This window comes from Branchiostoma floridae, chromosome 2 (genome assembly GCF_000003815.2).
Source record: "Branchiostoma floridae strain S238N-H82 chromosome 2, Bfl_VNyyK, whole genome shotgun sequence".
Lineage (NCBI taxonomy): Eukaryota > Metazoa > Chordata > Leptocardii > Amphioxiformes > Branchiostomatidae > Branchiostoma > Branchiostoma floridae.
In genome coordinates this window covers 21752548-21765673 of record NC_049980.1, presented here as the reverse complement: position 1 = coordinate 21765673, position 13126 = coordinate 21752548, and the positions used below count along the sequence as shown (strand labels likewise).

General features: G+C 40.3%; 1 protein-coding gene across 1 annotated transcript in view; it reads left to right on the top strand.

Annotated features, from left to right (window-relative positions):
- Positions 1–13126, top strand: part of LOC118409063 — a 129115-nt gene that overhangs the window by 33205 nt on the left and 82784 nt on the right. Inside the window, exons 38-59 of the mRNA XM_035809934.1 lie at positions 270–443; positions 742–894; positions 1223–1791; positions 2260–2477; positions 2679–2857; positions 3386–3534; positions 3709–3900; positions 4185–4353; positions 4806–4946; positions 5128–5292; positions 5624–5800; positions 5923–6161; positions 6474–6652; positions 6753–7081; positions 7687–7920; positions 8244–8411; positions 8705–9191; positions 9451–9595; positions 10226–10399; positions 10580–10808; positions 12507–12697; positions 12921–13023. Coding sequence (XP_035665827.1) covers positions 270–443; positions 742–894; positions 1223–1791; positions 2260–2477; positions 2679–2857; positions 3386–3534; positions 3709–3900; positions 4185–4353; positions 4806–4946; positions 5128–5292; positions 5624–5800; positions 5923–6161; positions 6474–6652; positions 6753–7081; positions 7687–7920; positions 8244–8411; positions 8705–9191; positions 9451–9595; positions 10226–10399; positions 10580–10808; positions 12507–12697; positions 12921–13023 — 4764 coding nt within the window. The remainder of the gene's footprint in view (positions 1–269; positions 444–741; positions 895–1222; positions 1792–2259; positions 2478–2678; positions 2858–3385; positions 3535–3708; positions 3901–4184; positions 4354–4805; positions 4947–5127; positions 5293–5623; positions 5801–5922; positions 6162–6473; positions 6653–6752; positions 7082–7686; positions 7921–8243; positions 8412–8704; positions 9192–9450; positions 9596–10225; positions 10400–10579; positions 10809–12506; positions 12698–12920; positions 13024–13126) is intronic.

The following is a 13126-nucleotide window of genomic DNA, read 5'->3' as shown; positions in this document are numbered from 1 at the left end:
ACTGATATAATGTATAAGACGTGCTTTATCTCACAAAATGCACTTAGGTATCACTTACACCACTTACATCGTCTCTCAATTTTCTAAATAACAATTTTGTTTAATGATGACTGACTTTTTTTGCTGAAGAAACAATGATCAGTAACCAATGCCTGAAACATGGGTTCATTTCATGTTTCCAAAGTAGTAATTGCCAGTGAAAAGACATTGAATATCTGGCCAAGTTTAATACTAGTCAGTAATGATTACTGTTGATTTTTTTCTCATAGCCCCAGGAACCCATCATCGTCTTGGGAACAGTGGTGGTAGCCACGGTGGCATGGGAGGACGTGGAGGATGTGGAGGGTACAAGACGTGTAGGCTCAGGAGGAACCTGCCGTACGGCAACCTCTTCTACCCAGCAGAGTTCGGCAGTGGTGGAGCAGGACCCAGAGGAGGCATTGGTGACAAAAGCTATTTGTTTTGTGTTTAAAGTAAATGTTTAACAGCCCCAATAGGTTTATTTCTTTGCATGGCGCCAATTTTTAGTATAATGCATGTAAAAACATTTAAGAATTATTCAATTTTTGGTTCTTCATAGATGGTAACTTACTTTTTTTTATATTCTACTTTAGAAAATTTCTTCACTTTTATTTTCTAATACTGTGTTTATGTTTTTGAATCAAACCAATGTTTTATATTGTGGAAAATGATAGTTTCTTATTGTGATGTGTCTTAATATGTTGAATGTTCATCTTAAAGGTGGAGGAATTCTTAATATAGAAGTGAAGGGGACCCTGAGAGTTGATGGAGACATCACAGCAAACAGCAGAGACTTGGTCTCCTCTTCAAGTCTGAGTGGTGCCAGTGGAGGCAGTGGTGGTAGCATTGTCATCTCTACTGGTGCACTCACAGGTCTGTGTGCTGGATATAGGGTTCTTCTTCTTTCGTTTTGAGGCTACCAACTTCAACTTGCTGAAGACCTTTGTAGCCTATATATTCATTTCTCACTTGAGTGTCGAAGTAAAGTGAGGAAAGTCATGTAAAGTGTCTTTCCCAAGGGCACAAGATCGGTGACACGGCGGGGGGTTGAACTCAGGACCTTCTGGACCTGAGTCAAACGTGCTGCCGATTGCGCCACGCGGGTTATAGTCATGTAGCACCTGCATTTATTTAACATTTATAACTTTGATTGTAATGGACATATACTACAATGGGTATTTTGTGTATTAATTACATGTAGGTGGACATACTGGACACATCCAAGCCCTGGGTGGTGCAGGGGACCCTTCAAACGGTGGAAGTGGTGCAGGTGGACGCATGGCTGTCTACTTCTCCAACAACATGACACAAGCATTTTATGCGGGAACCTTTGATGTCAACGGCGGAGTCGTTGGAGCTCTAGCTGAGTCTGGAGCCTCTGGTACTGTTTTTCTGCAGAACATTGAGTCGGGAAACGCGACTCTACGTGTGGATAACAAAGGAAGAGCATCAACCAATCACGAGATCGCCAACATAGGGGAACGTTTAGATTTGGCACCAGAGACAATGAGCAGAGTGCAAAGTTACACCTCACGTGGTGGGGTGTCCATTACATCAACTGCAAACTACTACCGGTGTTGTCATCCTCACTATAACCACCTGGACTATTACTGGCTGCCATACATGTTTGATCAAACTTTCCATACTGATCAAACACAGTACTTCCTGGCCGACAGCAGGTCTGTGGTTTTGACCTTTGGCCTCAACAATGTCTACTTCGTCAACACCATTCGGGTCTTCATCAACTGTGCATGTCAGAGTAAATTTAAGGTATGATAATGTGCTCTGAGAACACTATATCTAACCTCCATTGCCATTTATCCACCAGGTTACATAATATATATCTGCCACTTTGATTTGTTTGAAGAGATCTCCAATATATACCCCTGTATAATGCATTTCTGCATACTGTTTCATAAAATACAGATTATGACTTGGCAGAAAAGTGGTAATGGAGGCTAAATGTAGTAAGTGTAGGTCTTATCAAAACTGTTGGCTTCTTTCTTTATCATTTCCACAAGATGTCATTGGCAATTATAAGAAGAAACACAGTGAATAAAAAACTTAATAAGAATTAAGTAAAGTGAAGTAAATGATCACCAAATGTCCTCATCAAGGAGTTAGAATGTGGTGTAAATTGGTAAGCAACCTTCATGTCAAGTGTTGTGAAATGTGTGCTGAGAATCTGAGGATTCTTCAATGTAACTCATCATGTAAATGTCATTATTACCATTGCAGGTTGAAACAGTGAACAACACCATAACAACTGCTGTGACCAGTGACTATGTACTCCCCAGCAGCACGTGTCACCAGGGCTCGTTTGTAAATCTGCCTGTCAGACGTGAGGCTCAAACTGTACGAATGTACGTCGAGGGGACATCTACCTGCCATGGCAGCTATCTTGCTTCTCTGTCAGAAGTGGAAATTTATGTCAATGGCCAGAACTTACATGACAGGTACGTGTGACATGCTCTTAACGTGCTGTTAGTAGAATGTTAACCTAATACTGTAACGTATTAGGACAATAATACGTAAGTCTTCATTTAACTTGAGTTCAGCTTGAGACTATTGATTATTCATATTACGTTAGTTGGAATTTGAAAGCCAACTGGTTTCTCTTGATGAGTATCTTTATCAATCTGTTGATGATTTTCTAGGTACCGCCACAGAGAACTGGACAGTGCAAAGACATGGATTGAGCCAGAGTCTGGGACCAGCCAGTACATCTTTGACCAGTTACATCTGTTGGGAGATGCAGAGCTGGCTGTGATGCCTGGGAATGGTCTCACCACTCCAGTTAACATGCAGATCAATCAACTACATGGGGACAAGACTGGTCAGTACTCCACTCACTAGTAGAGCCACTGCTTTACCTTTCTACCTGATCTACATTGTACTTGCTTGATTTACCTGCCATTGGGCATGCATTACATTGTACATTCAAAAGGAAGTAGTCCATCTCCTTGGTGCTGAAAGACATTCACGCCAACATGGAGTCATTTTTTGTTTTGTATTACATTGCTTTTGGCTGTATTTCTTTCTATATAGATTGTTTGGATCATGTTCTGTGAACCTTTATCATATGCCTAAGGCTGTATAGATTACTGTCCAACAAATTTGTAATATCTGAACATATCATATACGATCATGTAGGGCTGTGTGGGATATGTGTACATATATTAGTATAAATATATATGTTATATCAAATAACATAAGTCAAAGCTACTAACTTATTGTCATTCAGCCAAACAAGAAGCCATCAGAGTATTTGCCATGGCTAAACTTACAATCTGAAAAACAATGAACTTTCCTGGTAAAATATTGTCCTGATAGTGAAGAATCATACAGTTTTTACATTTTTCAGGCTGGCTACATGTTGGATACGGGCAGGACTTTGCTGTTGATGTGACAGATCCTGACGTGCCAGTGAACAGTTACATCTATGAGAAGGGAGAACTAGAGTACCCGAGCAGAGCCTTCTTTTACCAGACAGAGCTTAGAACTTCAGGCAAGGTAAGATGCCACGTAGAATTATGAAAAAATGAATCACTAATCATACAATGTTGTGCTGTATGAAAGGTTTGTTACATCAGGACCTTTAAGACTTGAAAGTGTAAGCACCAATCTTGGTGTGTCACATTACATCAAGTTATATTTGGTCACATTGCTAACAGTTGTATTTTTTAGCTCCTAGGCATAGATGACCTGTATGTATTTGATGGTGGGTTGGTCTACATTGACACCAATGGCAGCATCGGTGAAAACAACACTGCTGGGCGTATTAGCCTGTCTTCCCTACATGTTCAAGACGGTGGAACGTTCCAAATGTTCTCATATGACAAGCATGTTGGCATGGACATCCGACTGACCAATCTAACGGTAGGACTGATCACAACATAGCATAGATGGTCTGAATGAACTCTTTACAGGGTTCACAGACCCATGATATGTTTTTTGACAATGAGCAATGACATTACATGGTTTTCACTGTGTATTGTTAATTTATCAAAGATACAAAATTGTGTTTTTCTGGATTATCACTGAAACAAATGCAGACTTGACAAATGAATTTATAATTTTCTTGTCCCTGTTTTGGCATGTTCCTTATGCTGGAAAATACTTCTGCATGTAGTATCTGTGTCACATGATTCCTGTTACTTCAGGTATATGGAGGCGGTCATCTCTCGTCAAATGATAGGTTTGATGTGACAGCGGGACATCTTGTGGCCATCTACTCCGGTGGGAAGCTCAATCTTGACCATGGGGGCTATGTCACCAAAGAGACCAGAGGATCTGGTTTTGAACCTTCAGAAGGACCTGGTCAGGGTTATGGTAGGAAGTTAAACCTTTGTATTCATTGGATGAGTACATTTTTATGACCTTCACAAATATATTTCCTTTCATCACGTTTTATTTTGCATTTGTGTTGGACTAGCCCCCACCTGACGAGTAATAACAAATAATAAACTGAGAGTGTGAGGGAGTGTGTTCTAGAAGAAGTACGTTGTACATGTAGACAGGTGATAAGTCGCATTGGACTTCTAATGCCTACTTGGAAAAGCATCATGTTTCACCTCAGTAAATGATGACTGCTTTACCTTCTTTACCTTAACAGACCTACCAAGGCTTTCATGATATGACAGGAAAATCTCCAATATAGTATCTTATTCCAAAGATCAGATTTTGTCTCTCAGTTTGGCATGCATTATATTCTGCATTCTTTAGAAATAATCTTAATCTAAATGTGACATTTCGACAGAGTGTTAAAACATCTGATTATCCAGGAAACTCTGTTGGAGGAAGTGGAGGTGGCCATGGTGGCAGCGGAGGTCGCGGGAAAGGTCAACCCAATGTTGGCCTTGCCTATGGGTCCATCTACCAACCTGTAGACTATGGAAGTACTGGAGGATATGGCAGCAACTATGGTGTGTTCAACTGGGCTACATGAAAAATATTGTCCCTTATTACAGTTAGTGTTGTGATGATTATCAAACATCTGAACTAAAATTCAGCAAGCACCTTTTTCATTGATACCTGTAATTCAGAGGCTTATTCAATCTCATCTACTTGTAGTATTTTGTAATAACAGTACGTACTGCTTCACAGGACAATTGTACTATGGAGACAATGAGCATGGCAATGCTGTTGTGAGGAGAGGACTTGGTGGGCGAGGTGGAGGGGCACTGAAGATAACCACCAGACACTGCCTCATTGATGGCAGGATCACTGCAAATGGGGAAAGCATTGATGGTGTTCATAACAGCCAGGCTGGTAAGAATCTTATGATCTGCTATTTCCAAGAAAATAGAACATGTGTAAGAAAACTTATCTGTCCATTTTCTTTAGTTACTGTACAGTAACAGTTATACAATGTACTGTTTGGAGATCTTGATCTTGAACACAAAAATAACTCTTCGTTCTTGTAACATAATTGCTATATGGTTTGTTCTGATGTACTGACTGTATTTTTAGGCACCCATCTATATTGTCTATAATGCAGAACATAATATTGCATCTGTACAGAATGTGATGTTTGTTTTAGTTCCATCAAGAAGGATCTGGTAACCTTATAGATTTAGGATATACAATGATCTTGTTTTAGGTGGTGGCTCAGGTGGAAGCATCTGGTTAGAGTGTGAGGAACTGGATGGATATGGAGCCATCTCTGCCAATGGTGGAACTGGTCATGGCTCTGGTGGAGCAGGCGGTGCAGGCGGACGTGTGGCCATCTACTCCCAGAAACAACGCAAGTTTAATGGCACAGTCACAGCGTACGGGGGTAAGCAGACATTGACTTTGAGATTAATTGTGAAGGTGAAGAAGTGCATAGTCTAGTACCTTATGATTATATTTAGCTTCCATGGGTGTGTCAAATGTAGATATCTTTTTACTCTGATACAGGGAACAGCAACTATGAAGTTGGTGGTTCTGGCACCATCTACATTGAACATCAGAATGCCTTGCTAGAAGCCCAACACAAGACCCTGAAGATCGACAACAATGGCATCCCTTACCCCCACGCAGCAACGTACCAACATGGTGACCTTCGTGACCTGTTAGATGGGTCATATGATGACATCAGCCAATCAGGAGGCATCACCTGGCTTTACCATAATTCACACAGCTATTTCTTTGATGAGGTACAGTATGTCTCTTGAGTGACAAATGTGATGTGTATTTTACATACTGACAATCTAGTAAGTCTTCTTGTTTTGTTTTTCACCTTGCCTGCATGTTGTAAGAGCTGTGAACAATTGTTGGTCACACGATCCCTCAAGGTCTATGAACTAGGACATGGATGTTAACTATGAATATGGAGTTGTTTTTGAGAAGGACACAAAACTCTCTATTCCCTCGATTTTTTTTCGTTTTTTGTTACCTGCTTAGTTCTAATAGTAAAGTATGCCAACTTGCTGATATGTACACTATTTCTGAACTGTATCACCAAACAGCTACACATACAAGGTAATGCCCATGTGGCCATCCTGAGCAACACCAGTACAGATGTGGTGGAAGTGCAGGGAGGCAGGTTGCTGGGAGACCGTACAGGTGTGATGCATGTTGGGAAGAACCAGACTTTTGGATTCGATGATGTTGACATCTATCTACCAGTGAACACACAGCTGTACAGGTAATGCTTGATTTTATTTGATATACTTTGTATCTTGTAGCTGGTGTCCTTTGCCTTATTGTTTTTCTGCCTCATGTAATGTGCTGAATTTCATCTTTAGGTTTGGCCATCTCGAGTTATCTCAGCGACTCTCCATGCGTGAAGTTTGGATGGAAGTCAATGGCACCATTGCCAACATTGATGACTTAATCGTTGAGTCAGGTGGAGAGCTTCATTTGTGGTCTTATGGCAACACGAGAGGAAAACCCAGTGGTTCGTATGAGTGTGCCAACATTAGTATCCGAGCTGATGGGAAAATGGAGATGCTCACTGTGAAAAACGACAGCCGAATGGATGTCGCTGTAACAACACTCGTGGTTAATGCAGGAGGCTATGTCAGGACAAATGATCTCAAACTCACCGCTGTGAATGCAACCATTGATGTGGCAGGTATGATGCAAATAATATTATGCTTTATTTACTTCTGTGTTCTTCTATATAACATTACATACTGCATTTTATGGTACCCAGTCTGGTTTGTTCTTGTGACTTCTATTACCTGATGTCTGTCGTATATTTATACATGCATACCGGTACTTTTTATTTTTATCAATCATTTGTCTTACATGTTGTGAAATCTTAATTCTAAGAGACTACCTGTTGTTCTGAACCAGCTGCAGATGCTTTTATTTTCAGACATGTCCAATGCATTATAATCAAGATTGATTACTTAAGTTTCAAGTTTGCAAGTTGACATGTTCACTGTGGAGAAAAGACTGGAACAAAAGGATCCAACTTTCCTTCTGCACATGGTCAAATGCAGCACTAGATGATGCAGAGCTACTCCATTTTGTAGACCATTGGCATTCAAAGATAGCTTGTTTTGCCATGTTTCTGAGATAAGTTTCATATACGTCCATGGTGCTGAATTGCCTTCCACTGACAATGGTGTGATAATCATGCATATTACAAAGTATGTTAAGTGTCTCTGTTAGTCACTGTCATCCCATGACGCAATGGACACTTCAAGAACATACAATTTGGACATTTTACAGGTGAGTTCCATGCGGATATGTCAGGCCATTCCGCAGACGAAGGCCCAGGAGCAGGGAGACATGAAGCTTATGGGGGATCACGACAGGGATCTGGTGGTGGCCATGGAGGTCGTGGTGGTCGCTCTTATCGTGGGATATACTCAGGGTTTGCCTATGACTCCATGTATTCACCACATCTCCCAGGCAGTGGAGGAGGGCATGGAGACAGCAGTGATGCAGGAGGCCGTGGAGGAGGTGTGTACACTTATGCTTAAACTCTGTGTTAGATACACCTGGAATTTGCCATTTTAGGAAATTGCAGCTGTACATCTTGTCTATTCAACAATAGATACTATAAATACTCAGTATGCTTATTTCTAAACTATCCTATGGAAGTTAAGATGTTCACATACATGAATTATGGAGTTGAAATTGTTTGAAATTTTAAAAAATGGACCAATGTAGATACTTTGTTTTCTGTTGAATGTGTTGAAGGGACACCAAAAATTGCCTTCACATAAGGTTGAAACAAAACATGGACATTATTTTTAGACCTATGACACCATTTTGGTCTGTAGGAGTGGTGCACATGGATGTCTTGGACACTTTCCGTGTGGAAGGTCGTCTCCATGCCAACGGAGAGTCTGTGCCTGGGTCAGGAGGAGGAGGGGCAGGAGGCAGCATCCTCCTAACTGTGGGACACCTGGATGGGACCGGCTCTGTGGAAGTAACGGGTGGTTCTGCAGGTAACCAGTTTAGGTTGTAAGGTGGATATGCTCTTATTGTGACAGTTTCTGGTACAAACAGGTACAGGTATCAACCATGTCATATATGACTGACATATATGCACAAAATTTGATGCTAGAAATATTGTTACCATAAACTTGTTGGGTTGAAAGCCAACTTTGTCACATTCCAAATCTACTCTGCATTATGCTTTCAGGGATGTATGTTACCCTGCGGATAAAGGTAATCCAGTGTTACAGTTGCCTTCTCTGGGGAATGATGCTGCTATAAAAATGAATTCTCTCTGTTGCAGGTCCTGTTACGGGATATGGTGGTGCTGGATCGGGAGGACGTATTGCTGTTTACTACAGGAACAACTACACCTTTGATGGGGAGTACAAGGTACATGGCGGTCAGGACAAAGCTGGACATGCCGGCAGTGGCACTGTTTACATTGAGGGTATCGACCATCACAACCTTACCCATCGAATACTGCGAGTTGACAACAATCAAGAGTCATCCCCTGAGCCACGTGTCCAAGAAGTACAGCAGATCTCTCTAGCAGGACCAACTGGACACAACGAGTTTGTGTCTTATAGTGGAGTGACTGTCCAAACAACAGGTCCTGCATACCATACTGGCAGTTATCCTAATGATTATTGGTACTCCTTGTCCAGGATCCGAGCCCCCTCCTCTAGCTCCTACTACAGAAGCACAACAAGGAACCCCACCATCACATTCACCCTACCATTTACCTTGTACATCGACCATCTCAGGATATTCCCAATGTGCACAGACAGGTGAGATGGGGCAAGATTTCAACCCAAGTTCCTCTCGCTAGATATATCATCAAACAATTAGACAAGCTAATATAATAGAACATAATATGATAATCATATATTTTCTTTGATTGTATACTGATTCCATACCCAACTGATGTTTCGCCTTTTTTTTAATAGAAAATGGCCACTATGAGTAACTTACTTTTTGTTAGTCAAGCAAAGCTTATTGTGATAAATGCACAGTTTAACTTCTATATATGCTTCATAAATTCTGCAGCCTTACAACTGCCTTCAAAGTGGAGAGTGAATACCAAGGACAGATCTATAACGACACAGACGGTTACATTGAAACTCTTGGCTGTGGGACACAGCAGGAGGTTGACCAGTACGCTGTTGTGCAGTTGGGAAGGAATGTTGAAAAGGTATTGCTAGACTAGGCTAAGTACTTTTAAGTAAAATGTTCATACAAAATCCTTACATCATACATTCCAAATATAAACCTATAAACCAGTTCAGTATATCAAGTGAGCAAATTATTATTGGGCTGAGCAAAGCACTTCGGACGAATGCTTTGTAGCCTTTCATAGCTTAAAATTGCATATCTGATATTTTGTGGGAAACTTCCCTGGTACTAAACGGATCATAATGACTCCCATTGAAAATAAAAAAATCTTGAGATTTATACCAAAGATCTTGAGATTTTGTGTTAAATCTTGGTATGTTTTGACTTGATCTTGATATGTTTTGACTTGATCTTCAGATGTTTTGACTCAATATTGAGATGTTTTAGAAAAATCTTAAGATGCTTTACAAAAATATCAAGATATTTTGAAAGTTGCTTTGAAAAAGTCTTGAGATGTCTGAAAAAAATCTTAAGATGATTGATTTCAAAGAATCTTGAGACTTTCTGAAATATCTTAAGATTGTTACGAAAAATCTCAAGATTGTCTAAAAAATCTCAAGATTTTTTCATTTTCAATGAGGCTTGAAGACCCCTGCTGATTGCTTCATGCATATGTGGGTCAATTTATATTATCATGTTTTTTTTACAGATCTATGTAAAGCTAGCTGCCCGTGGCTCATCTGGTGATGCCACCATGGATGCCATTCAGCTGTTTGCACGGGAAAATCCAAATGTTGCCTCTCAGCTCCCATTCACCTCAGCACCTGGCAGCGCCTGGGTTGTTGCAGAAGAAGAACCATCACGCCATTTTGAATTTGATGAGGTTTGTTGATGAATGCAGCCTTACAGCAGCCTAATGCATTATAATAAAGTAATTCATAAAGTCATTATTATGTCATCTTCCACTTAAAAGGTACATAAATGTGGCTAGATCATTGCTACTGTGCAGTAAGTGAGTGTCTTTCTTTGTCATGGTCTGATATGTTATGCGTTGTACCATCAGATCCAGGTGCATGGTGGTGGTGGACTTAGCTTGGAAGGAGAAGGCAGCAGGTTGTCTGTGGACAGAGTGACAGGTGACTACTCCGGCCTGGTGACCATGCGGGAAGGCCAGATGTTCCACAATAGGTTTTCTAGGGACATCCTGCCATTCTCATTGGTCGTGCATCGTGGAGCAAACATCACACTTCCACCACGTACAGAGTGCAAAGATGTGGACATCTATATCCGAGGTAATTACTCTTGATATCAGTCATGTTGTGCTACTTAAGGTAACTTGATCAATCTTGTGTCACAAGTTTAAGAAGCTGTTTTCAAAGAACAACAAGGTCATATACAGTGGATTCCAATTATTCGTATTAGGCCTTTTTGGATAATTCGGGTAATTGAATAGAATTACGAAATCCCAAACCATTTGCCATTCATTCTATTGTTTAAGACATCGCAGAATTGGATAACCCACCGTCTCAAACTTCGTGTTTTTGGATAGAATTACGTCAAGTTACAAAGAATAAAAATGAGAAAATATACCTAAATGTCACAAATGAGTCCAATAGTAACCAATAAATGTATGTATGAAGGCATAAGATCATGATAGCGACCATAAGGAAGGTAGACTTCATCGAAAATCTCGCCGATAGCGTGGTGCGCGCGCCATTGGGCGCCATGTTGTTCATAGGTTGCCGCAAGGCATGACGGACGACGGGGATTGCATAATGAAAAGATGCCAGAGTGGTCACGTCTTTGTCAGAATCTGTCAGATCTGGAAATAAACCAACAAGCGTCTGTATATTAAAAGTCAATGAACCGCCCAAAGTTGTCTCTTTTTTTGGTCAAATGGGTAACAAAAGAAGGGCGGTTTAGAACTAGATTAGATTTAGCGACTTAAAAATAGACTCGTTGTACATTTGAATTTCCCGCCTGCATGACGCTTGTAACAAACATGACGCTATGGATTATGGGATAGCGTCATTTCTTGTTGGATGCCATGTTTTTTTGTTGTACCGAGCCAAAGACGTTGAAACTTTGTAAATTTTCACAAATTAGCGCATCGTTCAAGATAAGGAGTTGTGTATGTGTAGATTATGTGTTTATCTTTGACATTACCGTTCATTCCCGTCTCTCAGTTAACTGATTTACGAACCCGCAAACATTTTCTCGGTAGTTGTCTTTGTTATGTATCGGCGTCAATTTCCACACTTTGCACTGTATTGTTGACCGACCGGAATCTTTTAATATCGTGTTCATTGTTTATCTACTGGAATTTTTTTATTGTGCATGTACATGTGTAAGGCAGTCTAAGTTTGTACAGTATATAGACCATGATGTTACGGTAAAATCTACACTTGTTCCATAAAGCGCCAGTAGACTCATAATCCCCGCGGTTTTTCGAGACGTTATGAATGTCGGATTTTGACGTTCTTCTTGCCTGTAAAGAAAAAAAAAATACTTTGACATTACCATTGTATTTGTGTACATTGACATTACCACATGCATTGTAAATAAAAATATGACGTTTGTGATAACTTCTGAGCGTGTGTGTGTGTTATGTGTGCGTCAAGTTGGTTTTCAAACTACACCCCCAGCCCAACCCACGCCACTGAAGCTGGTCACACAGACAACTTCGGTCTGTAGAATAGGCCGCATAATTGGATAAAATGTTCTGACAAATTGGTGATACAATTAAGCGGAATCCACTGTACATGACATGATTGCGATCCGCTTTGTCTTCTCTTTCTCAGGTTACCTATAAGTATAAGGAATAAAATGTTCCTTATTGAGCCATTCTGAAATGGAACAATATAAGATGTACTTTTAAGTTTGGCTAGTTGCACTAGTTGGAGGCTCCTGTCCAAAATGATCCATGATATTCCAGGTTTAGTTTTTTTTTATTGCTGTTGGAACTGACAGTTTCCATTTCTCCTTTCAAGGCCACTTTGACACCATACAAAATCTGACAGTTGGATCAGGATGCAAGTTTGTACTTGATCACCTGGAGCCTACAACAACAGAGCTGGATCATGTGGTGGTCAAAACCTTTGGAGAAATGGAGGTTGTGACTCAAAATGAAGTAACCACGACTTTGACTGGACAGACATTTTCTGTTCGCAGTGGAGGAATGGTAATAGTATTGTGTATTTTCCTGTAAAGAAGTCGTTATGATGCATATGCAATTTAGTATTTCTTCTATATTCTGATTAGTATATAGGATATTCATGCACAAATTAATTGTACAATTGTCATGTATAGCTCTGTTTCTGTTATAAAAGAATCATGACTATAATCTGAGATCACAGAATATGATATATAGTCACATATGTTTCATTTCATCATTTTCCCATCAGGTGCGGTCAAATGACCTGGAACTGCACTACATCAATGTCACAATTGAATCTTCTGCTCATCTAACTGTGGATGAAGGTGTATCAAGACAGGAGTCCTCAGGTGGTACGTGTACTGTTCGACATGTTTTTAATCCTATCTAACTGTCTACTGTTACAGCGATATCTATTGAGTTTCTATTATGTTATGTTGTGTGATGTATCATTAT